Source organism: Rousettus aegyptiacus, unplaced genomic scaffold, assembly GCF_014176215.1.
Source record: "Rousettus aegyptiacus isolate mRouAeg1 unplaced genomic scaffold, mRouAeg1.p scaffold_m13_p_15, whole genome shotgun sequence".
In the NCBI taxonomy this organism is placed as follows: Eukaryota; Metazoa; Chordata; class Mammalia; order Chiroptera; family Pteropodidae; genus Rousettus; species Rousettus aegyptiacus.
Window position 1 is genome coordinate 9,772,853 of NW_023416290.1, and position 25,588 is coordinate 9,798,440.

The 25,588-nt window shown below is 36.7% G+C and overlaps 1 protein-coding gene across 1 annotated transcript in view; it reads right to left on the reverse strand.

Annotated features, from left to right (window-relative positions):
- The window catches only part of PREX2 (phosphatidylinositol-3,4,5-trisphosphate dependent Rac exchange factor 2), a 221,736-nt gene that overhangs the window by 96,005 nt on the left and 100,143 nt on the right, over window positions 1-25,588 (reverse strand). Inside the window, exons 15-23 of the mRNA XM_016152975.2 lie at window positions 21,974-22,046; window positions 19,516-19,658; window positions 19,269-19,361; window positions 17,429-17,577; window positions 13,353-13,438; window positions 8,824-8,960; window positions 6,369-6,489; window positions 4,144-4,328; window positions 1,819-1,980 (exon numbers count right to left, since the gene is read on the reverse strand). Of these exons, the coding sequence (XP_016008461.2) occupies window positions 1,819-1,980; window positions 4,144-4,328; window positions 6,369-6,489; window positions 8,824-8,960; window positions 13,353-13,438; window positions 17,429-17,577; window positions 19,269-19,361; window positions 19,516-19,658; window positions 21,974-22,046 (1,149 nt within the window). The remainder of the gene's footprint in view (window positions 1-1,818; window positions 1,981-4,143; window positions 4,329-6,368; window positions 6,490-8,823; window positions 8,961-13,352; window positions 13,439-17,428; window positions 17,578-19,268; window positions 19,362-19,515; window positions 19,659-21,973; window positions 22,047-25,588) is intronic.

Consider the following 25,588-nt stretch of genomic DNA (forward strand, 5'->3'; position numbering starts at 1 on the left):
TCGTTGTATGAATGGAGAGAAGTACAAAGGAAATCAAAAAAAGAAAGAAAATGACACACACACTCGGTGACAGGTTTGATAACCAGAATACGCCTGCACCCATCACACCTTACATAGGTCCATCTCTGAAGCAGAATGTTCTCTTTCAAAAATGTGTTCAGAAGGGAATAGTATTTTGCATCTGTTTAGAGCTTTTAAATTTTACTTCAAAGCATGGTTCCATCTTATAGAGACAGGAGAGATTAAAAGGAAACCTTTTGTCCTTCAACTTTAACAAAGCATATTTATGGAATCTGTCCCAAACTCAAATAGGTGAACTGAGTCCAGCAATCATAGAAATAGCATTAGCAGATGTGACAGTTAAGCAGCAATCTTGAATACAATTTTCCTCATGTGAATGAACTTAAAAAATTACAATAGCAATACATACTCAGCTTAACAAGCCAAACATTATAGAAAGTGCTTAAAGCAAAACAGACTGACCTCTCTTCCCCATGTCCTGCTCACATGAGGTACCCAATGTTGAGGTCCCTTGGGTCTCCATTCACACTTTTCCCTATTCTTACACAGACAAATCTGGGCTGATGGGATTATCTTTTATGTACTATATCATAAAACGTATACGATTAACTCATACTGGTAAACATTGAGATAAATACTATTCCCTAGTATGGTGGTACCAAATTTTAGCAATCAGCCTCATTTTAAGGAAAATAATGTAATTAGCTAGTCTCCTCTTGATATAAACAGAAAATATTAAAACCTACTATGAGATGTTTTGGAGATTAATTTCTAATAATTTTACCATTAAAACATATTCTCGAATCTATCTAATTTTCCATCTCCTTTATCTTCACCGGAGTCCAAGCTGCCATCACTCACGGGACAATTGCAATGGTTTCCTACTCGTCTCTCTGCCTCTACTCTGGCCCTTGCAAGCCATTTCTTCAGAGGGGCAAGCATGATCTTCCAAAAACCTAAATTTTATGAAGTCACCTACTGTTGAAAAGCTTCCAATGGCTTCTGATTGATGTACAATGAAAACCCACACTCCTTCAGAAGTTTCAAAAGGTACCAAGCTTCCACAGCTTATCCTGCTGGTCCCCGCCCAAGCCTCTGACCTCATACCTGGCCACTCTTGTCATTCAGACGCAAGCTTTCCCTAAGAGGCTTCCTCTACCCCCTCAGCCCGGAGTTCCATCATGGCACTTCCTGCCACACTCCCTGTTTTGATTTCCTCATAACTGTTTTCAATATTTGATTTCCCAGCCCCTTCAAGACATTTATTTGCATCTTTGCTACTTCCCCACTCAAATGTAAGCACCATGAAAGATCCTCTTTCTCTCACTGCCGAATTCCTGGTACCACAAACAGTGCTTGGCATATAAAAGGTGCTCGAGAAATATGTCAGACAAATGAAACAATCCATTTAAAACAGCCTGTGTTCTGTGAATGATCTGATTGCCAGCTCTGCTCCCAGTTGTTGAAAGAACTTTAAAGTTTGACTTCAGAATTAGGTGGCCAGGATGCAAATCCCAACTCTATCTATTGCAAGTAAGTAATTTAATTCTTTAAGCCTCATTTATTATATTTGGAAAACATGGAATAATGATCTAGCTTACAGGTTTGTAAAGATCCAATCGGATAACCGATTCAAAGGTATTTTAAAACTCCAAAATGTTTCATATAATTCATATATGAATGTGATCTTTATTTTAATAAATTGGTGCACACCTAAGTAAAAAAAAAATCAGGAATTGAATTAAATTTGACATTTAAATAATAATTACATGTGAAATATATACTTAGAACTTTTACCTTTTTATAACTGGATATTCGCTGACATATGTGCTCGATTTTTTCACTGCAAACGGCGCTGAATTTACTCTGAAGGTCAGTAGGAATGACTTCATTTAAAGAGTTAAGGCTGGTGCAGTTTTGTACAAAGTGATCATCACTTTTAGCCAGGGCTTCGAGAATCTGCAGTGAAACACACATGCACATGTACACACATGCGTGTACGCACACACACACACACACACACACACACACACACACAAAGACACATGCAAAACAGAACAAGAAAATAAAAACTTCGAAGTAAGTCAAAATTTTCACAGTCCCACGACACAAGGTGGTCCCCCGCAATGCTCTGCTTTCAGCTGCCTGGGGTTTCTACGTTCAGTGAAACTTCAGTGAAGTGATGGATTTGTGTATTTGTCATCTCACGTCTTACTTTCTGCTGGCCAGAAAAGGCCTGAGGGAGGTGAGCAGACTCCTAAGACCCCTTGCTGGATAAACCAGTACACTCTGATGTGGGAACACAGTGTCTGTATTTTAGTTAGAGTTACTCAGAACATTTTTTTTTTCTCAATTTAATAGTGGAACAGTAAAAACGAAGGAAAAACCACACAATACCCTCCTTTCTTGCTGTTGAGAGCCCAGTGCAGAGAGTGCATTTAGCAAGTATCGAATAAATAAAAGTTTTCTTGCTAAAGCAACAATCAATGTTACTTGCAGTGTCTGCGCTGTATCTGATAAAAGCATCAGATAAAAGCATCTTATGATGTATTCAATTAGTAAATCCTTTGGCTATTTGAATCAATTATAAGAGGGTGTGTGTGTGTGTGTGTGCGCGCGTGCGCGCGCGCATCCACGCATGCGCGCACATACACATCCTACATCACTGAGAATTTCCAGTGAACTGAGAATTATTTATGTGTCCTATTTACATGTAGCATTTACGTGTTCAAAGATCATAAGGATTACACCCTTACCTGACATTTTTATACCACTGTGTGAGAAATGGATACATGCTTTCTTTATGAGCTCCCTCCCCACCCCCACCTCCCTGTCTTGCAGAATATGGAGTGTGAGTTATTTGTTTAACTACTAGTCTAAAAATTAGAGCTCCCTTTATCATTAGCTGTGGGATCGTGGTTAAATTTCTTAATTTCTTTGACTTTTTCCCCTCAAGTATGAAATGAAAATCATTGGAATACTAATTTATGCACTTGTCCTATATAAAATAATCCATATGATTTTGCAAATGTGAAACAGCTAGAAAAATGAGATAAAATAATTCCAATGACTTGGTCACAAACTCCTATGTGGATCCACTTTCATAGTATAGTACAGTTGAGAAAGAGTTGTATTTTTAATATACAATTTCTGTGTGTGTGTGTGTGCATGTATACACACACACACATATATACACACACTTAACATATATTATATATAGTGGTAAAATGTTGTTTTTTTAAAGTTGACTTTCAGAATACAAAACAAAAACATAAAATTATTTTGGTAATAGTATATTTATATTTCTATATTATTTTCTCCCAATAAAACTTTTAAAAATACGTGCTAAGTCGATCTCAACTATACATATTTGCAACTAGAATTGAGACGAAGAAATAAAGGTGACAAAGCTATACGTCATTATTTCTTACTTGGACTACCTGAATCCTCACAGGGTGATATAAAAGCAGATGAAACACTAGAGTTCTGACCTGTGGCGGGTCCCGTAGGAGCCTGGTCCATTTCGCTTGTGGAAGGATCATGCAAAGCAAGCACAAGATTGCTTCTTCCTTCCTACATGGTTTACCCATTTGGATGAAGATTCGCTCCCTGCCTACCTTGCTTTAGGCTAAAGACTAAGGATAATATCCTTTACTACCAAGAATTATACAAATGTCTGAGGATCTATTCATAAACAATCTCTAAGCTTTATGAAATTTTATGAAATAAACTTGAGACCTGCAGCATCTAAAAGTTCTTATAATGTGTTCATGACTTTAAATATTCTTCAGAGGATTATGGTACATTAGGAAAAGCACCGCCTGTCATGAAAACCATTTTAAATATATATATGATACAGAATTAACGAATATAGCAGACTTACTAAATGCAGAGGAGCCTTTGCCAGATCAACTAACACTTGCGTGGGCTCGAGTCCCATCTGACTTAACACTTCAAAAGAGATCAGTAAAAAGGACAACTGTACATATATACTGAGTAACTCCGGGAAAAGAGAAAAAGAAAAGGAGGTTGAATGGAGTGACAGCTAAAACACACACAGCGATTTACACTCGTTAAGGTGGGGCGAAGGAGGGTTTCAGTTCGGTTCCCGGCGCCGCTTACCTTGGCAGTGAGGCTGAAGAACCCTTTGGGCTCGATCATCTTCTCCACCACATTGCACTTTATCCCAGCTGTGCTGTCATATTCATACACGACCCCGTATTCCAGGTGGACGTTGTCCACCGTCAGGCTCACGTGCTCCTTCTTCCCATCGATGATGGCCATGGTGTTGAACTTGTCAATAACCTCTAGAATAAGGACAATCTGAGTTCAGCAAATTCATGAAGGGCTTCTTAGTCCTCTCAAATAATTCGAGTCTCTTCGAATAATTTTTAAAGAATTTTTTAGAGGATGGCTAAATCTGATGTGCTAAATGAAGCATCTATCTTTGTTACCATTTTAAAAACTAGGAACATTTAAAAAAAAATATGTTCAAGTGATCCAAATCTCACCATTGCAACATGACTAGTCTTTGCACATTCATTTGGATTTCTGAACCATATGTACGCCTATTTATTCAATATAAACATTATACATACGATTTTATATTTTCTCATTAAAAGCATGCATGAAGTAAAGTCATAATTCTTAAAACTGCCTTAAACATTAAATGAATATTTTCTCAAAAGAGAATAAATACATAAAGCCATTTGAAGAAGCAGAAGAGATGCAATTTTATATATATATATATATATATATATATATATATATATATATATATATTTTTAGCAGAGAGGGTGCCTGAATTTTCCCAAAAAGTATCTTCCAGAGATAGCTCATTGAAAAAATTTGTCATCATTCACTATAATAACATTTCCATCTGGAATGTCTTCTTATAGGTTTTGGCCTACAATTAGTCAGCTGGTAAAAAACAAAAACAAACAAGCAAAACATAAAAAAACACCTAAAATCTCAAGTAAGATACTGTGGAGAATCCAAACAGTAAATATTAAATAAGGAAAAATAGAATACTAGTAGATTTAACACAAGTTCTAGAATAACAGAAACAACAAATATAAAATAGGCAAAAGCAGAATGATGGTTAACTTTAAAATAATTAAGTCCAAAACAGCTAGAAATCAATTTCCAGAGCACCTCATCCAGCCATTCTGCCTTTCACTGTGGCCCCCATGATGATGAGCAAAAACTAACTCTAACTGAGAAAAAAAAAAAAAAGCCACAGGATAAAGTCCTGAGATTCTTCCTGGTTTAAATATATAAGAGCGTTGATTTGTCAACACAACCTTATCATTCCAGTGAGGCTGAATATTTCTAAACTGTCCATGAACCCAGTGTTCTCCGAACTACCCGCATTTGAGCAGTGTGGACAGGGAATCTTCCAGCTGTGCTGATTTGGAAGAACCTAAAACTACAATAAAAACACGCAGAGTCACCCACCAAATACGTGAGCGGAAAGATACCAGGAAAACGGGAGAGAGGATGCCAGGACTTCGTGAAAAAGTTTTGAAACAACAATTCAAGGCATTTGTCAAATGCGAGCATAAATGTAATTGCCTCGGTCCCTTCACCCTTGGCAAAGAAGTCACTGAATACAGCAATCTGCTGGTTGCTTCGCTGAGAAAATAGAATGACAGGAGTCCTTATCCAAAGACCTCCCTCTTTTCCTCTCACCTTCACATTAACAGTTTGCCTCTTTCGTTGCTGTCAATGTTACATACGATACGGTAAAATTACTTGACTCAAGAAGGTATTTTCAAAGGAACTACGGACCTAACCTAGGGTTCCTCAAATCCTAGTGTGCATACAGATCAGAGCTTGTTAAAGTGGAGTAGATCCTTGGTGGGGTGAGATTCCGCATCTCTGTCTTGCTCCAAGGGATGCTGCTGCTGTTGCTGCTGGTCCGCAGACCACACTGGAGTAGGAAGGTCTACGCTACCTCTACACTCAAAATGAGGAAACACACTGTATAACAGGTTTGAATCCTCATTCCCCCACTTACCAGCTTAGCCCACTCCCTTAACCTACATACGCCTCGATTTCTTCTCTCATTAAATGAAGATGATGATAATGATACCTTTATGAGGTTTTTTTTGATGACTTCATGGGATAATCCACGTCAAACATTTAATAAAGCGATTAACAAAGTGCAGTAGCTATTACATGTTAGCTGCTAGCAGTTATTACTGATGCATTCAACTTGAAGTCTATCAGTGAGAACGACTTAAGAAAGTGGTTTGAACATACAGGACTTCTAATAATTGGGATCAGGCATTGGCACATTGAAAAAGAATACTATAAGCAAATGAGGAGAAAAAGAAGAAACCCACCTTCTACTTTGCAGTCAAAGGCATCCCCGGCTTCATCCCCGGGGGATTTGGAGTTAGACTTTTGTCGAAGGTCTTCTTCAGCGCTCTCGACGCTATTATACACCCACTGAATGGAGTCTTGCTGGAAATAAGAAAGGGAAAAAGACCTCAGAGGGATCAGGGCTTCCTAAAATGCATTTCCGTTTCATAAACCTGCTTTGGAAGGAGAACTGGCGATCTTATTGATTCTTCTACTTTGTTTTAAAACATCATAAAATTTGAAAGAGAAAGAAAATGAACATTAGAAACGAACAGGAAGTCAGTAGCAACCATATTGTTTAACAAACTGACTTCTTAAAGCTTGAATTATCTCTCAAAGATTTGTTTTTAATAAGATGCATTTCCTAAATCTCTTACTGAAATGCCTCATGTATATCTTAAAACAAATTATAATTACCTTTTAAATAAGTAAATGTTAGATGAACAGTCTTCCAAAGAATCAGTCATCTATAAATGTATAATCTCTCCTAATAGTTACATGTATTTTGATACACTTAATGCTTTTTTGAATTAAACAAATAAAAAAATTAGAACAGCTTCCATCCCTTGGGTTCCCAAGTAATGTAACTATCTTTTAATCCCCCATTTCATAAATCACCCTATATTTTAACTGAAATAGCAATCCCAGGCTTATTTAGATAAACGAGAGATGAAATGGCTACTAAATAAATGTATTCAGGCTTGTATTACTTTAAGTTTATACTTTTCCTAGATAAATAAATCAGATTGCACTACTAGAGTGTGATATAAACTGTATTATCCATCTTCCTCCTATATTATTAACTTCTCAATTGTGTTTCGTTATTACATTGCCACGCATCATTGAAATGACACTGGGCAAACACATCACGGTGACCCATCGTGACCTCCAGTGATCTTCAACTCCCAGTATCCACACCCTGGGCTTGGTCATGTGATCTGATATTACCAAGCATGATGTAAACAGAGCTGATAGCTTGTAGCATTCCCTCTTGAAACCCAGACGTCATGCAGAAAGGGAAAATCCTGCTGAAGACCGGAAGGGAGGCCCTGGGCAGGAGCTCTGGAGAGAGAGGCCACCAGCAAGGGGACGTAGCGTCCAAGTCGGTCCCAGCAGAATGCAGACCTGGCAGAGCCCTCTCAGGAACCCACACCCGAACAACCCACAGAATCAAGAGAAATAATCAGTCACGATTATTAGAAGCTGTGGGTCGGTCTGCTTTGTGGCAATGATACCTGATGGTGCATGTGATTCATTGAGTGAATCTTTCTGTTCATTTATTGTTTTTCTCCATCATTTTCCTGATCAACACCTCTCCAAGAAGACAGGTAGGAAAAATGAAAAGGAATAAAACTCAAATCAACTTGGCTACTTATTAAAATTCTGATAGAAGGGGAAAGATTTGATAATTTCAGAAGTATCCTTTTAAAAAATACATTCAATAATACAGTTCGATAAATATTTATTAATCTACTTACTATCAACAAGAATAACCTATGCATCTACATGTGAATTCCAATTAGCTATGCTAGTTTGACCTTATGAGTAAGTAAAATTGATGAGGTATTTTCTTGTAGGTTTGGTATTTTGCAGGGTGGTAAGTCCTGGCCTATGAGAAAACAGCCATTCATCTTTCTGATTTGGACACAAACTCATATTCTCAAATCCATAAAAGAGTATTTCACTGTGCATGCAGAAAAATACAAAATAATAATAAAATAATAATAAAAATAATAATAATCTCCTTTAAAATTGTTTGCATTTAAAGTCCTTTTGCATTTAGTTAAGTTGAGAGGCTTTTCTCATGTAGACCAACAGTCACTCTACATCATGAGATAATAAGCTTCCCTTACATTTTAGAATTATAATTTTATTTTTCTATGGCACTTGAAATCTGGATCAGAGGATGGTGCTTAAAATTTTTTAAAAATGACAAGTACATTTTGGTATTTTTCTTTTCAGAACTAAATTCAATTACCTAAATAAATATATCCAAAAATCAATCGCAGACCCTATAAAACTCACAAGTTATTATTTTTTTTTAAAAATTCTAATAACAAACATTGGAAGCATTTGTAATTCATATATACAGACACAGGATGACCCTCGATGACCCTTATACATTCCAAAGCAACCACGAGGGTCAAGAAAACAATTTAAACCTTTGCATTTCAGTTCGGTAAACAGCTATTTGAAAACCCATATCACAGTGAAAACGAAAACACCCCCAGAGACTTTTTAAACACATGATAATCTTGCAACAGCAAAATGTAATCATTGAAACATAATCGATGGTACGTGATTGTGCAGATAAAGCAGACACGATGAGATTTGCAATGCTGTGCTTAAATGTGACTCTCTGGCAGAATCCTCTCTTGTCCCCAGAGTCCCTATGCAAGTTTGCAATTAGACCCAGCTCAGCCGAAAGGCATTTACCTTCATGGGCCTCCTGTATTTCCGGCAGGCTGTGACATGCGCGATCACACTGGCGTGTGTCTCTTTGCTGACATTGATCCCATTCACCTTGATGATGCACTGTCCAGGGTGAAGCCCAGCTGCCGCGGCCACAGTGCCTTTAAACGCAAACGAGAACATTGTCAAAAATCGATTTGAATAAGAATAGTTTCAACCCATATGTAACAGGGAAAGCAGTTTTAAAAATGTAAGAAAGGCCTGGCAGGTACGTTTTAGATGAATTTGGGTATGATAGCAATGCCCTCTCAAAATTTTCCTGCTTTTTAAGGGGCCATTCAAACTGTGATTAACAGGATATGTTCCCACCTCCCTAAGTCTTGGTTTGAAGGGATATTGTAAAGGAACGTTTATAATGCCAATCGGTTATTTTCCCTTTCAAATGGCTGCTCAATCCTATTTTCTAAATATGCACGTATAATGGCAAAATGAGAAAGCCAGAGACTTGTGGCTTATTTATTTTTCTTTAGTTTACACAAATCTTTAAAAATTAAAATAGTATTCACTTTCATTTCTTAGAAATGCCAACAATTTAAAAGAAGTCTTAAGGCAAAAAAAAAAAATTAAGTCAGTAACTATAAGAGGATTGGATTTACTAAGAAAAATAAGAGTTCAGGATAGGTACAAAGGGTCAGAGAATTAGTAGAGAATAAAATTAATCAAACAGTATCAACTGTCCATCATTTATTTGCACAGATATAAACTTAAATATGGAAGTGGTGTATCCTACACAGTGACTTAAGATTTTCAGAACCTTCCAACTATTATTATTTGATATTCTGAGCAAGTGAACATTTACAAAGCGTCATGAATAAATACGATGAATATAATTAATATAAATGACTATGACACTTATGTTAGAAAAGCCTTTCTTTACAAGCAAATTCTCCCATGAAGGAATGATTAAACATCTTGAAGAACATATCAGGAAGACAATATATACTTTCTTCTCACTAAAATTCATTCCCAGAAATATTAAGTGGCTTTTCTGGATTGAACAGTCTTCATTCAGAGAGAAATATTTCCAACAGAAAGAACAGCCTGAAAAAAACCCCACTGAGTCAAGAAACAATCTGGACATTTGGGAACGTACAAGCAGTTGTTTTGAGCTTAGAATGGGAGTGGATGAAGAGACAGTGGAGAACAGAGGACAGTATTACTTCTCAGGTGCTGTGCGCAAAGTCCTAGGAGTCTGAATCTTACTATTAAATATGGAAGAGGAAAAACATTTAAGACTTTTAAGCAGAGCAGTAACACAATCCCCCCAAATTGAAGATGGATCATTGGCGTTTAAGTCAAAAATCAAAATCATAGCATTTACTGCAATTTTTCAAGCTGGAACTAAGATAGCATTAGTTACAAAGGGGAGAATAAGATCAAGTATTTGGTGTTTGGTGATGGAGTTTACGTCGAGGCTCCAGCACTCAGGGTCACCCCTATGTCTGTGGACTCAGTGGCTGAGCGGATGGAGTCATTTTAAATAAAAAGAGAATACAGAAAGTAAAGCAGCTTCAGAAAACAGATAAAAAGTTCAGTTGGGTAACACTGAGTTTTAAGGTGCTGAAGAAGCATTTGTGTTTGATAAATTTGATCTACGCTATAGAACTGGGGAAAGAGATGTGGGCTGGAGATAGAGATGCAGGAATTCCCAGCAAAGAGGGTCAGTGGGATTGCTTCTGAAGAGCAAGAAGGCAGAGGAAGGAAGAGGGTGCCAACGGTTAAGACATCAATAAGGAAAAGAGCCAGCAGAGTAGGGAAAGGAGAAAAATCTGAAAAGCGTCTTCTCAGAAACCAAGAGATAGATGATTTAAACAAATGGGAGTGGTCGGTTTAAACAAATGCCAGAGAAAGCTCAGTTAACACTCGGATGATCGATATCCATGATATATTTCAGCTAAGTCCATAATAACTGTTATAGGACAGACTTTGGAGACATGGGTGGGAGGTGGGAGGAGCTGTCTACAGCACTGGGCTAAAATTCAAACGGGAAGTGAGGAAAGGCAGGCCAGAACACAGGCAGCATTTTAGGAAGTTTGGCCATAACAAAAAGAAGTGATTAGAGCAGTACTCTGCAGCTGAGCTTCTCGTCCAGCTTTGCCAGCTACACACATCAGCTGGAGGTCTCATTAAAATACAGACTCTGACTCAGTAGATCCTGAGAGACTGAGACTAGAAATGCTGAGGCTCTGCATTTCTAACCAGCTCTCAGGTGTTGCCGATGCTGTAGGTCTGTGGCCCACTCTTTGAGTAGCAAGGATCTAGGGGGAAAACAAGGAGGAAGGAGGTTTTGTGTTTCTGTCCTAGTTTCAGATGCTTTTGGCTCTTTGTTGAGTTTAACGGGAAGGAATTGAGCATGTTTACAACCTATACTCTCATAATCCAATAAGGAAAAAAGGCTGCACATTCTGAAGGGAGATATCTGAAGGTGTGATAGTCCAGAGGAAGGAAGGATCTGAAGGAATGGGATCCAGAACATTTGTAAAGAGATTAACCTTGACCTCCAGAAAGGATAAAAGGCCTCTTCCTCTAGGATGAGAGACAAGTTGGCGATGGCGACCGGACCAGGAAGTTATGTGCAGAAAAGGGTGTGGGACCCTGGGGCCTTCATACCTGGAGCCTGAATGTGTCTGTGAGGTGAAAAAGGAAGTTCATCTTGGGAGACAGGAGGTAATGATTAGAAGAAAACGAGGGAGCTGCACAGAGACACGTAAAAGATCGCTGAGTAGAAATGTGGGCCCCGTAAGAGACAGTGCAGTGAATTAGGAAGACACTAATTCCCTATTCGTGATAGTTTATTTTTCCTAGGTACTCAGAAGGAAGAGCAAAGAAGGTAGTTAGGCTGATCTGGCCTGGAAGAGCCTGAAATGAAGTGGCCTGGATGCACCTGGGGGACAAGAATGAGAGGATCTTGATGACGCCAGCAAGAGTGACCAAAGTAACTCGCCACGGGGATAAAGCTGGCCAAGGGAGGAAGTGGTGTCTTGAGGGCTATAACTGAAAACAATCTGAGAATTTCAAAGTGGTAAGAAACCAAAACAAGAGATTGTGGTTACGACTTGGCACAGTGGCATTTTAGATTCCAAAGGTGAAATTACAGTGACCGATACACACCAGTGTGTGGCCAGGGAAGGCCTGAAGAACAAAAACGGAGAAAAAGTTTCTATTTTTTTTTTATGGTAAAATTACAATGCAAAAAGAAACCACAGAATGATATCTTTTCACTTAACATCCGTCTGAAAGGAAAGGCACATGAGTGTTTCAGACGTTTGCTTTTCAGAAGCAAAAAGCGCAGTGACCAGACTTGGGCCAACACCATCACCAAGTGTCAAACACAGAACTCTGCTGCTTAAAGGACATTTTAAATGATATTTAGGAAAGAGGTACAACTTGATTCACTCGGGTTCTCAGTTATTTCATAGTACTAATAACGTAACTTACACCTTTTCGGCTTAGTAAAAATAAAGATATTTGATGTATCAATATCCCATTTCAGTATGACATACATCCCATTTCAGTTTTATATTATCGATGAAGTGTTGGAAAAGTTTGAAACCTCTATTAACCTATATGTTTAAAAATCTACACGAAAAGGCAAGTTTTTGAAAAAGAAGATTCGTTTTTATCATATACACATGAATGAAAGAAAATTTATAATCTAATATAGGTCTAACAAGTATGTGTTTGATAAATTTGATTGTGGCAGCAATGCCTTCTCGAGATTTTCCAGTCTAATGCTAGGGTGATCATATGAAGGTGCTCTACGTTTAATATTTCTCAGTAATGAAACGCACGTATGTCTCTTGATAAGATAGACACGTGGTCTCCTAAATGCTGATAGCGACACTTCTTGCTATAGCAGCAAGTTATTTACTGTGTTTGGCAGTGTGAGACCTAACAGTTATTCCCTTAAATCATTACTAGCATTAGGATATAATTTAAAAATACATATGATAACAAGAGATGTCAGTTGCTGATTTGCTCATAAAATAAAACGAGAAAAAAACATAAACATAAGGTTTCATCACTAAAATGATTTAATTTAAAATATATTTTATTTTTATAAAAATATATGATTTATAGGACTACATGAAATAATCATACAGCAACGGGCTATAAAGCAACACAGATTATTCTTAAACCTTAAAACTCACATCTTGGAATTCTGATAAAAATATGAGTATTGGCCATCAGAGAAAAATGCAAAGAGATGACCTTGAAAATCATTATATCCTTTGGTTAAACCGAAGCACACAGAAAAGTGATTTTGGGAAGCATCATTCACTTATAAATCTTTAACAATGCTAAATACACTTTATAATTTGTAAGAGTTTTTAAAAATTTTGTCTTGAGAACGTACTACCACTGACCTAATACAGCAAAGATATGACTGTGAAAATTTATAACATGATTATGCACATTTTAAATGTATTCTTGTTCAACAAAGAATATCAAAACGCTCTGGAAAGCCATTCACCACACAGGACGCTCCTCACCTCTGCCTACCGCGTGCACCACGGATGGGCCGTACCCTCGGATCTGGAACCCAAGGCCCTCTGCCGAGTCAGGGATTTTCACGGTCCTAAAATCAATAGGAAAATGATGAAAGAGGATGTTTTCAAAGCTGTAGTTGATTAAACCAATAGGTTGCCCACACTTTTATTCCTTCTTTCAATATTCATATGGAGGGTGTAGCATGTGAAAGACACTGAATTTGAAACCCCCGAGGAGACACCGTGCTGGGCGCCCTCACAAAAGCACGTGGCGGGCACGCAAGGCAGAGCCTTACTTGAACACTTCACTGCACAGTATGTCCTGGATAAGGAACTGGCTCCGGGCTCGGGCAGACCTGGTTTTGAATCCTCACTTAGTCACTTGATAGCTGGATAACTTAGATGAACTTCTTAACTTCTCTGAACCTGTCTGAGCCCGGGTTTCCAGAAAGATGATGATGCTCAAACTTACTTGCAAGGTGTCAGTGGAGATTAGAAGAGACACCTGTGGCAAAATGCCCTGCGTTGTGCTCTGGAATATGTAGGTACACAAGAAAATAGAAGCTTCTCTCCTTAGTTTACTATTACAAAGGAGACATCAATGCACTAGGAAATTTCTTTGTTAAGATTAATATAAAAGAAACACAGAGTTAATACATTTCTGCCTGCTGGGAACTTCATCAAAGAACAACAACAAAGAGCTAGTTATCAAAAAACAGATGTGTCAAACACGACACCAAAATAATTTAAGGATGTGATTAACTTTCGTATTTATTCAGCGGAATTTTAAAAAGAATAATACATCAAAAGGTAAATCGTAATGTGTTAAAAAAATATTTTCAGTGAATCCGCATGGGAACGAAGATGAAGGGATGGAGAACCTGAGCGAGCTGTCATGGCAAACCAGCGAGGGATGTCCAATTTGACGCTAATAAATGAGTTACTCCAGAGGAGGAAGCCAGAAATCAGATAGCAACAATGAAAGGCAGAGAACACAAGATAAGATGGAACATCATAGCAATAAAAGTGAGTCTAATAAATTGCAGTACGGAGCAAAGACAAATGCATACTTGCAATAAATTTTGATGGATCGTCCTTGATGCCCAAGCAACAGAAGTGTTTTGCAAAAGCCGATGAATTCATCATGAAATAAATGTGACAGCACTTCAAGGGCAACTTTAGACAGAGTCTGAAGTTGGGTACAGTAGCTCTTATTTGCAGTTTATAAGATAGCCGTTGGAGCAGTTTGAGCGACACTGTCCCTAGAACACTTGAGAAAGCCATACACTGCATTTAGGCCTGAAGAACAGAGGCCACCACCACAATCTAAAATATAACCTAGGCAGGCACGCAGGCATTTGGTGATAGAAATGCACATTATCTGACTAAGGGAACTTTGAAAATATTATTACACATTAGGTTATACATTATCAAGCGATCTGCATGTTAGTGGGATGGAGGTCACAGAACTCATTTATCCTTTATCCTTAATTAGATAATTTGGGGTGTATAAAGCTATATCTGCTTTCTCTGAATAACACCTTGTTACTAGTGTCTGCCAAAGATACACCTGAATATGGAAGATAACTAGGAGAAAAAAAGGGAATATATTTTCTGAGCATGAAGCAAAAAACAGAGGTAGCTCATGCTTCTACATATTATGAATGGAAGTTCACCTTTGCCAAAATAACCTAGAGCTTTCAGGCCACTGTGAGTTAGTCATTTAGGTTTGTGAAGAATTCATAGTGGCCTCTCAATCCTTTCTAAGCATGTCTTCTATCTTTCTAATATTGCTGAAGAAGGTTGACCCTACTCTAGTCTTCAAGAAGATTATAATTTTCTTAACGAAAATCTGTACAAAACACCATGAGATGTATTTGGTCATCATTTTGGGACTCCCTTCATAAAATGACCTTTGGAAAACATCTTTTCTTCATGGGAACACCATATTGCCCATTAAAGGAAGAATTAAATGCATTCAAGAGAAATGTTCTACTTCCTATAAAAAGAAAGCACTCTAAATTATCTGCTACAAAGCCTTTTGAAAAATTCCTTGATGTTATCAAGTATAAAATACAGCTAGAGTCAAAAGAAAAATTATTGTATTTACCTCTCATATTTTTGCTTTTTCCACCCAAGCAGGATACTGCATAAATTATAAGTATTATAAGAAAATCTGAGGGAGTGATTTATAGGGATCATATATTAGAGTGAGGAGAGGTTATAAATTTCAAATGAATTAAAAATAAAGAGGGAAAAAAATGAATGCTCTATCCCAGAACTGGTTTAAATACAACGTAAAATATGTTCTTGATATAATTCAAAAGCAATGAAAATAAAAAATGAAACGAGAGAACAGTAAAACAGCATAAAGGACATCACTGGAGTTCATACTATGTGTTGAACACGTCACCGACTTGTTTACAAACACAGATTTATCCAATGTTCTCAGCAGCTCTATGTCATAGGCACTCTTATCATCCCCACTTCTCATGGATGAGGATGCTGAAGGAACACAGTGAGAAAGCAAGTGGCGGAAGAGAGGCTTGAACCTGGCCGGGAAATATCAGGTTCTGGGCACTGTGCGATGAACACTGAGAGGAGAGTCAGAAGATCCAGGTTCTAAACCTGCCCTTCCAGCAGCTGATTCTAGGACCGAGGATCTGCCCCTATGTATTTAGTCTTGAAGCTGATGACTTCGAAGTCCTCTAACTGTTGAAACGTTTATCATCCATGGTCCAGTATCTGTAGGGTTAACTCGGGGTATGGGGCCATGGGGAGAGCCTTCATGTTTACTAATGACTGCTTTGGAGTACTACTTCTTTGTTCCTTTTCCTTTTAAAGTCCCCAAATCTGCTTTGATGCTCTCTAGGCCAAAGTCTTCCTAAATCAGTAACTTTAATGAGTCACACTCACTCTTTAAGACCCCTTGGTAAACTACTGGTAGAAGCTAAAGAGTTTACCTTGATAACTTTACACTGCAGGATCAAACCAATTATACTGCACTTCAACTCCGAAGATAAATAGTATACCCAGCTATTGCTGGTATATATTAAGGCAGGGAAGAATACCATATTACATATGCTTAGACTGTTTTCGCAAGTAGTTAAACCTTTTGTTTTTCAAGTAATAACTTTCATTTGTCTAAAAATTAATAAAGTTGCTTATTGCCATTAATAATGTAATTAAATTTTAAACAGTAATTTTGATATAATCATAGTACATTAATATTAAACACTCTATATGAATTATCTCAATTAATTAATTGCTTCAACAAATGGAAACCTACTAAGGCAACATGATCATCGATGATTTCCAGAAGAAAAGTCAGTATCTGCCAAGTATATCCCTAATATCTTGCTAATTTTTTTCAAAAAAACATCATTGAGCATAATCCCATTTTATGTATATATATGATAGTGTATAATAGGTCTGTCGGTACTTGGAAAATTCAACTAATATTGGATTTCAAAAGAATAACAATGGTTACTTATGGATGATATGGTTATAAGAAAAATGTCTTCCTTTAGAAAAATCTATACTCTAAATTTCCCATAATAAATGTAAGTTTTTTCTACTAATCATAGGTAGATAGACAGATAGATGCACCTATTAAATAAATGTACCTATTATGAGATACACAGAAGTGTCTTCACTCAGCTAGATCTCACCTCCCATTAGCGTTTAATAATAAACAGTGTCTAAACGGTGTCTAATCAACTGATACCCCCTGAAATTCTTAAAACCGAGGATGAAGGAATGCAGTTCTTTATTATCAACTATTCTATTAATTTTCTCCATTTACAGTCGAACTTAGCCCAACCCAGACCCAGAAACTTTGGGCAGCAGGAGGAAATTATTATTTCTGCTGAAACTAGCTGACTTGAGTAGCAAGCATTTTATCATCATAAGTAATGCAGTTTTCCCATCATCTAATGACCAGTATTAGTAATGTTGGAAAGGTTTAAACATTCCAAGGAATAAAATGATTAATTCTAGACATCTGCTTAGCTAACTTTTCTATTTTATTCACCTATGTATAATTTTTTTTTAAATCCCACATAAATCATACAACTTACTCTCTTGGCTTTGTGCTCACAAGAACTCTTAGAGGTTTTCTGCTGTTTAAGCATGATTTCAGGAAGCAATCCACTTCACTGAAAGGTCTCATAAAAACTAGGTCACCATTAATAGCAAAAATCTTTTTCCCAACTTCCATGCCAGCCATCTAAAAGAGATATAACAACAAAAAAATTTTTTTCAAAGTCAAATTAAATTTTATTAAGAAACTATTTTTCACAGAATTAGAATCTGAAAAAGTCTAGAACTTATAGGGGTTGATATTTTAACACATTTGCACCGTTTTTATATAAGTTCACAAAACGGAACTATGGGCGAGATAACACAGTTGTTCTCTTTGACCCAGTTTTAAACTCGATCACCTACCTTTATTGAACTTCTCCTTCCCCCATGACTAACCATTGTACTCCTTCTGTGACTGTTCTATTGTATTTTATAGTTCCTTTTCTTATTTCATCCTTTTAATTATAGTCAAACCCCAGGTTAATCTTTTTGACAGTGTTTTCCATCTATATGCAATTAACTCAGAGTTTCGATCTCGGTGTGGACATCAATGACAATCACAAATGCAAGGCTAGCCTAACAAAGTACGAGTGTCACCTGGGCAGGAGAGAGGAATGACTCGGAAACCAAGGAGGAGAGTTTCAACAAACATAGACCGCAAGATGCTGAAAAGTTGACAAGGAAGAAATTACCTCTCCATGCCAACCAGGCCACTCTCTTAACCAACTCTACTGCCTATAAACTGTATGCTGTTTTGGTACCAGATAAATGATGAAGACCTAGGAGAAGGCATTTTATCAGTGGCATAGTCAAATAAAGCCATACTCTAAGAACATCCTCTGAAAATGTCTGGGAGAAACATTTCCTTCTTACAGAATATTACTAAAAATAGTCATTTGTTGGCTGGGCCCACTAATAGAGTATGAGTTGGCCAGAGTTATTTTGCTCAGCATTAATGTACTATACATCAAGCTTTATTTTACATGAGTTTGTGTTTGATAAAAGGTGGAGACTTTGGACATTAGCAGATAGGAGGTTGGTTGACAGTTTACTGAAAACTGTAAGTAGACTTAAAGTTAAAAGCTATGCCTCATTCATTCTCGCATTCTTTGTTAAAGATTCAACTATTGAAAAGTTTGCTGGAAAAATAAGCATCTTATAAACCAGGTATCTTATAAACCAAACTGAGAATACTTTAAATCTGATAAACTTAGCATGTAACATTGGAAAGTAAGTTCTGTTTTGTTCATTGCTATATTCCCAGAGCCTAGAATACTGACTGGCATACAGTAGGTACTAAATAAATATTTCTGAATGAATGAATGATCGGGAAATTTGTTTAAAAGGCTAGTGAGGTGAGTAAACATGAATTAGCATTAACTCAATGGGAAAATAAGTCAAAGCATGTGCCTCTGATGAAATCTGTATTTATGTGACAGTCAAAGTGATAGGAAATTAAAGGACACGGCTCTTGAATTCAGGGAAGAACACTCCGAAATACATAACACAATCCCACCCTACGCAGTCTCCACAGGGTTTCAGGCTAGAATCAGGAAGTTCCCAGGGGCACAGAATGAGCCATCTGGCCTCCCAGGAGGTCAAGAAGTTTACTGCTGTAAATATCTCCAACCCTTCCCCTCCCCCTCCCACACCCGAGTGCACAGACATGGGCTCCTCTGTCGCAAGTCCCAAGAATATTTGTAAAACCTCAGAATAAGATTATTCAGAAAATTATTTTCAGGAAAGATACTTAAAGGCTGATTTCAATTTGCTTAGAACTTTTATATTTATATGGCATGGGCAACAAATTTAAATAAAAATGCTAATTTACATTACCTCAGCATTAGACCCCTTCTCTACCAACTTAATTATTGGAACTTTATTTTTGTCTTCTAACCCAAAACCATAGCTGCCTTCATTGGATTTAATCTGAAATGCAAAATATTAACATTATTAATAAAGCGAGTAGAAAGATTGCAAATCAAACAGAATGAAATAATATGCGTTACTATCAAACATATATATGTAATTTCCTGTTAATATCTAGTCAAGAAAAAGACATATAACATATAAATAAACTTACCAATAATGATTTAGCTATAACATTTTCCACAACTTTTAAATCATGTTTCATAAGTCGATGTTTCATATTGGATCCTTCCATTTCTTCATCCGCAAAAAAACGAAAAAGTAGGGGTTCATCTTTGAATTCACTTTTTTCCAGGACTATGGAAACAGAGAGATGCAAATGATTTTCGTTATTCCAAAAATCAAAGTCTTTGTCCATGCTAATAGACATTCAGTAAAATAAAAACTGTATCACGACCTCAATTTTATGCTCCTAGAACAAGTTACATTTACAAATATCCCTATGATATTTTCTTATTTTTGTCTATGATATCAAGCCAATGTTTCCTTTGAATTACTGTTACCCTAAAGAAGCGGTCCCCAACCTTTTTGGCAACGGGGACTGGTGCTCCTATGAGAATCTACTGCCTGATGACCTGGGGGGAAACTGAGGCAGTTTCTAGCTCTGGGAAGCGGCTGCAAATACAGATAAAGCTTCATTCACTTGCCTACTGCTCACTTTCTGCTGTGCGGCCCAGCTCCTAACAGACCACAGACCGGTACCAGTCTGTGGCCCCAGGGGTTGGGGACCTCTGACCCAAAGGCTTTAAAATTTTTAATGTCATATTTTTCATTGTTAACTTTTTTTAAACTTAACCAAGTCCTTCATTTTCCAAATTAAGACCTAGATTTAAATAAAAAGATCACATTGAATTGAAAAATGTATACAATCTAAAATGTAGAAACCCACAGGGTTTTATATATGTAGTAAACATTTTAAGTATGTTTTTAATATCCTGCACAATCATGGGAAAATTCAAAGGGGTTAACTGTGGTCTTTGTGTGTGTGAGCAATTCCCATTGTGGTCGCTTTGTTCTAACACTTGAAACCAGAAATATGTCTTCTGGGTGAAATGCGATTTTAGTTCCCAGTAATTCTGAGTTCTTTTCTGTTTAAAGGCATTATCCTCAAAAAATCTTACTTCTGCAAAGGCCAGTTTGTTCTCTTTCATCTGAACATTAATATTTTCCCCCCAAATCCCTAAGATTCCTGACATGTCCTAATGATACAAGGTTTATGTTTTATAAGCCTTTTTTTAAAATAAGGCTTAATACTGATAGAAAGAATCTGTGTTCAGTGGGATCCTGACAGCAGTCAAAATATGTTAAAAGAGAAATCTTCTCTACTTTGATTTATCTTCCCTTAATTCCTTGAAGAATGCTTGTTGGGACAGGTTGAATCTCTGCGCCAGAGAGCTCAATGGAAGGTAGTGGTCTCATGGCACAGTACAAAATTAAAGCTTTACGATGAGACAGACCTGCATTTAAATTCCAGGGGGAAAGTTACTTACACTCTTTGAACTTTGGTTTCCTCCTCTGTGAAATGGGGGGCCATAAAACCTTCTTCATAATGTTGCACAAAATCAAAATGAGGTAATAAATACGACTAACTGGACACACAAAAAGCAATCAGAAATGATTGCTGTTTATTTTCTTATTTTTACAGAGTTCCAAATAATAGTTATTGACCACATAGATGCATGTATTGATCTTTGGATGAAATCAACAACCATAAATTAAAAAGTAACACAAGTCATCGCTGACAATAGAAACGAGACTATATCTGAGATGAAGTTAGGTCTTATCTACGTGACCTGAGCAGTTTCCCAAAAACTCACATGACGTTTGCTGTTTTCCCCCACGAAACAGCCTATCAGGAATGAGAAAGGGCAACGAGGCTGGCATGAGTTGTGATTTATTGATGGAGACTTTTGCAAGGAAAACTTTTGTCATAACTCAGTATTTTAGAATAAATGTTGAAATCAAATTACTACTTATCTATTACTGCTTATTTTCAGCTTGATGTTTTAATTCTCTATAATGGTATCATTTCTCTTCCATTCGATAGTTTGCTGTTCTGGGACTGATATTTCTCTATCACAACTGATACAGGAAACGAAGTCAACAAATAAGAAAAAATAAATAAATCTTTAATAAGTAGCCAAAAAAGACACAGATTTTTTTTCAGAGATCTATAATGTTGTTCTCTGAGGTGATTTTGAAAGTATTTTTATAAAAATAAAAATAAATATTTAACTGTATATGCTCTTATTTAATCACTTAAATATATAATAGCATTAAAAAAAAACTATGAGTCTGATATGAAATGGTTTCAAAGAAGTTTTTTTAAAAACTTCTCAGCACAATACCTGCTCTTTGGGAATCAGTTACAGTCTAAAAAAATAGGAGGAAGTCACAGCAACTGGTAGATAATAGCAATAAGACATAGGATGGCACAAGCTATGAAACTGAATGCAGACGTGGTGACCCAACGTGGACTCATGGCCAGACCTGGACAGTCTTGCTGGTTTGTCTCTATATGACTCCCCTGGAACGCCATGCCCTACATCCTGTGCCCTAACAAAAGCAAAGCAGTGAAATACACCTGTAAGCTTCCAGAATAAGAGTCCTACCATGGTGCATAAATCCATTGTCACAGAGTCCGACGCCAAATATCATTGCCTCTTCTCTGGTCCGGCAATCCCCCTGTTAACCATAAGAGCACCACACAAGTCATTAAGCAGCCGGTAGCATTTGACATTCCAGCACTAAACTGACAAAGACATTCATATATCATGGCACACATTGCTTTCATAAGCCCACGCCATATCTAATTCTTATAAAACATTTACTTGATAATGAAAACATCTTCTTTTGGCATTAAATGAAAAACAAAGATTTAATGTCTCTTGAGAAAATCCTTACTTTATTAAACATGAAAATCCCTAAGTAACTAAAATGTATTGCTACCATAAACAATCATTTTCTCTTAGTCCTTCAATCTTATACTGCAATTATGGGTCGAGAAAATATCCCACATAGAAAAACACACTAAATAAAGCCAAGTAAATATCATTATGCATGATTTCTGCTATCACTTTTCTTCCTCCAAATGATCTTGCTCTGTAAGAGGCCTAAAGAAATTTACTAATCTAAAGTGACTGATAAGATACTAAGAGTAAATTGTTCAGCTGAGCCAGCAGATGCTGGCTTCTCTTTCGCTATCCTGCCAAAAAAAGTAATCAGATTATAGAACTGAATTTGAACAGGTTTCCTTGTTATAATTTTAACCTAGAAAACACTTATTTTATGCACATAAGTATGGATTCATATATATATGTGTGTGTGTGTGTGTGTGTACATGTGTGTGTGTATGTATGTATGTAACCTGACAATTGCATGTTTTATAGTTTAAGAAGTGCTTTCTCCCATATTGTCTATTTTTTTTCCCAGTTCTATCTCTTAGTACTTAGGTACTCTACCAAATCTATCCTCTCTTCCCTCTGCCTTCTGTTATATTTCACGTCAACACCCTAATCTAGTGTTTTTTCATCTCACTTCTAAATTATAATAATTTTTTTGTACTTTATCCAACATATGCTATTATAGAATTAAATTTTCTTATACAGGAATTTCATGCTCCAAAACTTTTTTATTGTCATTGTTTTCATAATCATAACATATCAAACTTTTCAGTTGGGCTTTCAAGGCCCGATCCTTGCTGGCTTCGCTCCGTCTCCCCAGCTTCACTTTCCAAATATCCACCACTTCCGCTCCAGTCAAGTCATTCCCCTATTGTTGCCTGAAGTCTGTGCTTATTTTCATCCTTGCTTTCACGCATGTAATCGTTCATACCCACAATGCCCTTCTCCTTGCCCTCCGTCCATTTAAATTCTCCCTATCTGTCTATCAAGGATCAGGACAAGCTCTGCCTTGTGCCCTCACAACTTCAACCCTCACTAATCTCGTCAACTAGGAAAGCACTTCTAATCTGTATCTTTGGACAATATATCTGTGCCCTTTTCAAAATCTAGCTGGTAAGTAACTTTTATGCATTCATTCAAAAGATATTTATATATCTTTTTTGCCACGAACGTGCCAAAGTGCTAGAGATAATATAGTAAAACATGCAAACACAAAACACTTTCCTGCCCTCAAGTAATTCGAATCTAATGAAGGATTTGGTCACCTAAAATGTGGTATATAATAAGTACCATTATTCAATTCAGTCAGTATTCCTAATCAGACATTATACTAGGAGCTGGAAAAAGGTTAAATAAGCCCCTGCTCTAAGAAACATGCATGCTAGGACAGTGACAATATAATACAGTTTTTGCTAAGACATATATACCCAGGAACTGGGATCACAGAAGACTCTAATCCCAAACTGGAGGATGGAGCAAAGCTTCTTAGGGGAGAGGATGATGGAGCAAAACCTTAGATAATATGTAAAAATTAGCCCTATTGACTAACGGTCCCTTGCAGGCAGGAACCATACCTACTTCCTGTTTTCTTGGTTTGCTTTATTTTAACCATCAAAGCACTTGCTTAAAAGCTAAACTTACAACAAGAGTTTGTTTAATAATCACGAACATTTAATTGATTATTCAATTGATATGCTGGTCAGACTATTATTTTATTGAACATATGGTCTGAAAAATACAGTCTAAAGTGTTTGCCTTTTAAAAAACCCTATCTGTGCCACATAGAACTGGTGAGAATTAAGAGAGCACAACAGAAATGGTTTTGGTTGTGAGGAAAGAAGATATTACTTAATGATAAAATGTGGCATAAACAAATCACAACCTATGTGATTTAAATGATGCTTTAAAAATGCATTAATGCACCTGCTGCATAAGGAGTTGACTTCATGGAATAAGTTATTTATACCCCATTGTACTAGAAGCAGGACAACAGCGAGTGAAAAATGTGTTCAGAAGCAAAGTCATCACGTTTTCCATTATGGTATCACATAACACACCACTGAGTAACAGAGAAACTGTCAGATCCAGAATATACCCCAAACCATATAAAGACCATCTTATTGGAGGTAGCTCTTTATTCTGTCCTCTGAAGCTGTCCAAATCAATTCAGTTTCCTCGGCAATACTGGCAATTAAGCTATATTATCACTTGAGAGTCATGGTGGAAACAGACTCTTACTTTTCAGATTAAGGACTTTAATTTATCATTCTCTCATCATTCTTTTACTATGTCTGTGTCCTCCAAACCAGCCCATGTTTTCCTAATCTGAAGCTAAGCAATAAGAGTTCATTATGTCTGATACTTACATTTGTGCAAATTTTACAATATCAGAATCATAAAGCTTAAGTGACGGAGAAGAGATGACATGTACAGCTATTAGAGTAAGAGGTAAGTGGTTGTGAAAATAAAATCGAAAGAGATTAAGTGTCTTGTCCAAGTTTGCGGAACTACTTATTGACAGAGCTGTCACCAGACACCAGGTTCCCTGAGTCTCAGTCCATTGCAATTTATACTATGTACAATTTTTAAAATATTGTCATAACAGACCACTAAGAAAACCTGAAGAAAAAAACATCTGTAACTTGGTTCATTTTTTTGAGCAATTTATTTTTTTCTTCTAATGGTCAAGTTTGGAAAGTAAAAATGCAAAAAGGAAAAAAAAAAAACAGTTGATAACTGACTTTCTGAATCAGAACTTTAAATATTTATTCAGCACCAGTTTTTACTTCAAAAAATTTTTCTTCAGTTTTCTTACATAACCAACATATAGTCCAAGTTCATTTGAATTCTATAACATTAGAGTTCCTATGTGAAATTTCAACTTTGATACCAAGTACAGAATCAGTTCCAGTGACACACTTTGACCACCATATTACTACAGGTTCTGATACCAATAAACCCATGGGATGTGCGAATTAGGGTTTTATCTAGAGGTAACTGCGGGTCTAATCTAAAACCTTAACTTCTAAATAGAATAAATTTAAGTGCTATAAAATACAAAACCAGGTGGTCTTGGCTAATTCAGAAATATTAAATAATAAAAATCTCAAAATATATGTGTACAGATGAGCCATATGTGAATTAAACATCATTTGGAAAAAAAATTTATGATTAAGTATCAAATGTTATCATCCACTTGTAACAGGAATTAGGCTACTTTCTTTAACAACGAAAAAGTAAAACTGTTTATGAAATTGACTCAAATACCCAAATGCAATGACAATATTTCAACCAAGTAATACCCCCTTCCTCAAAATAGTAATA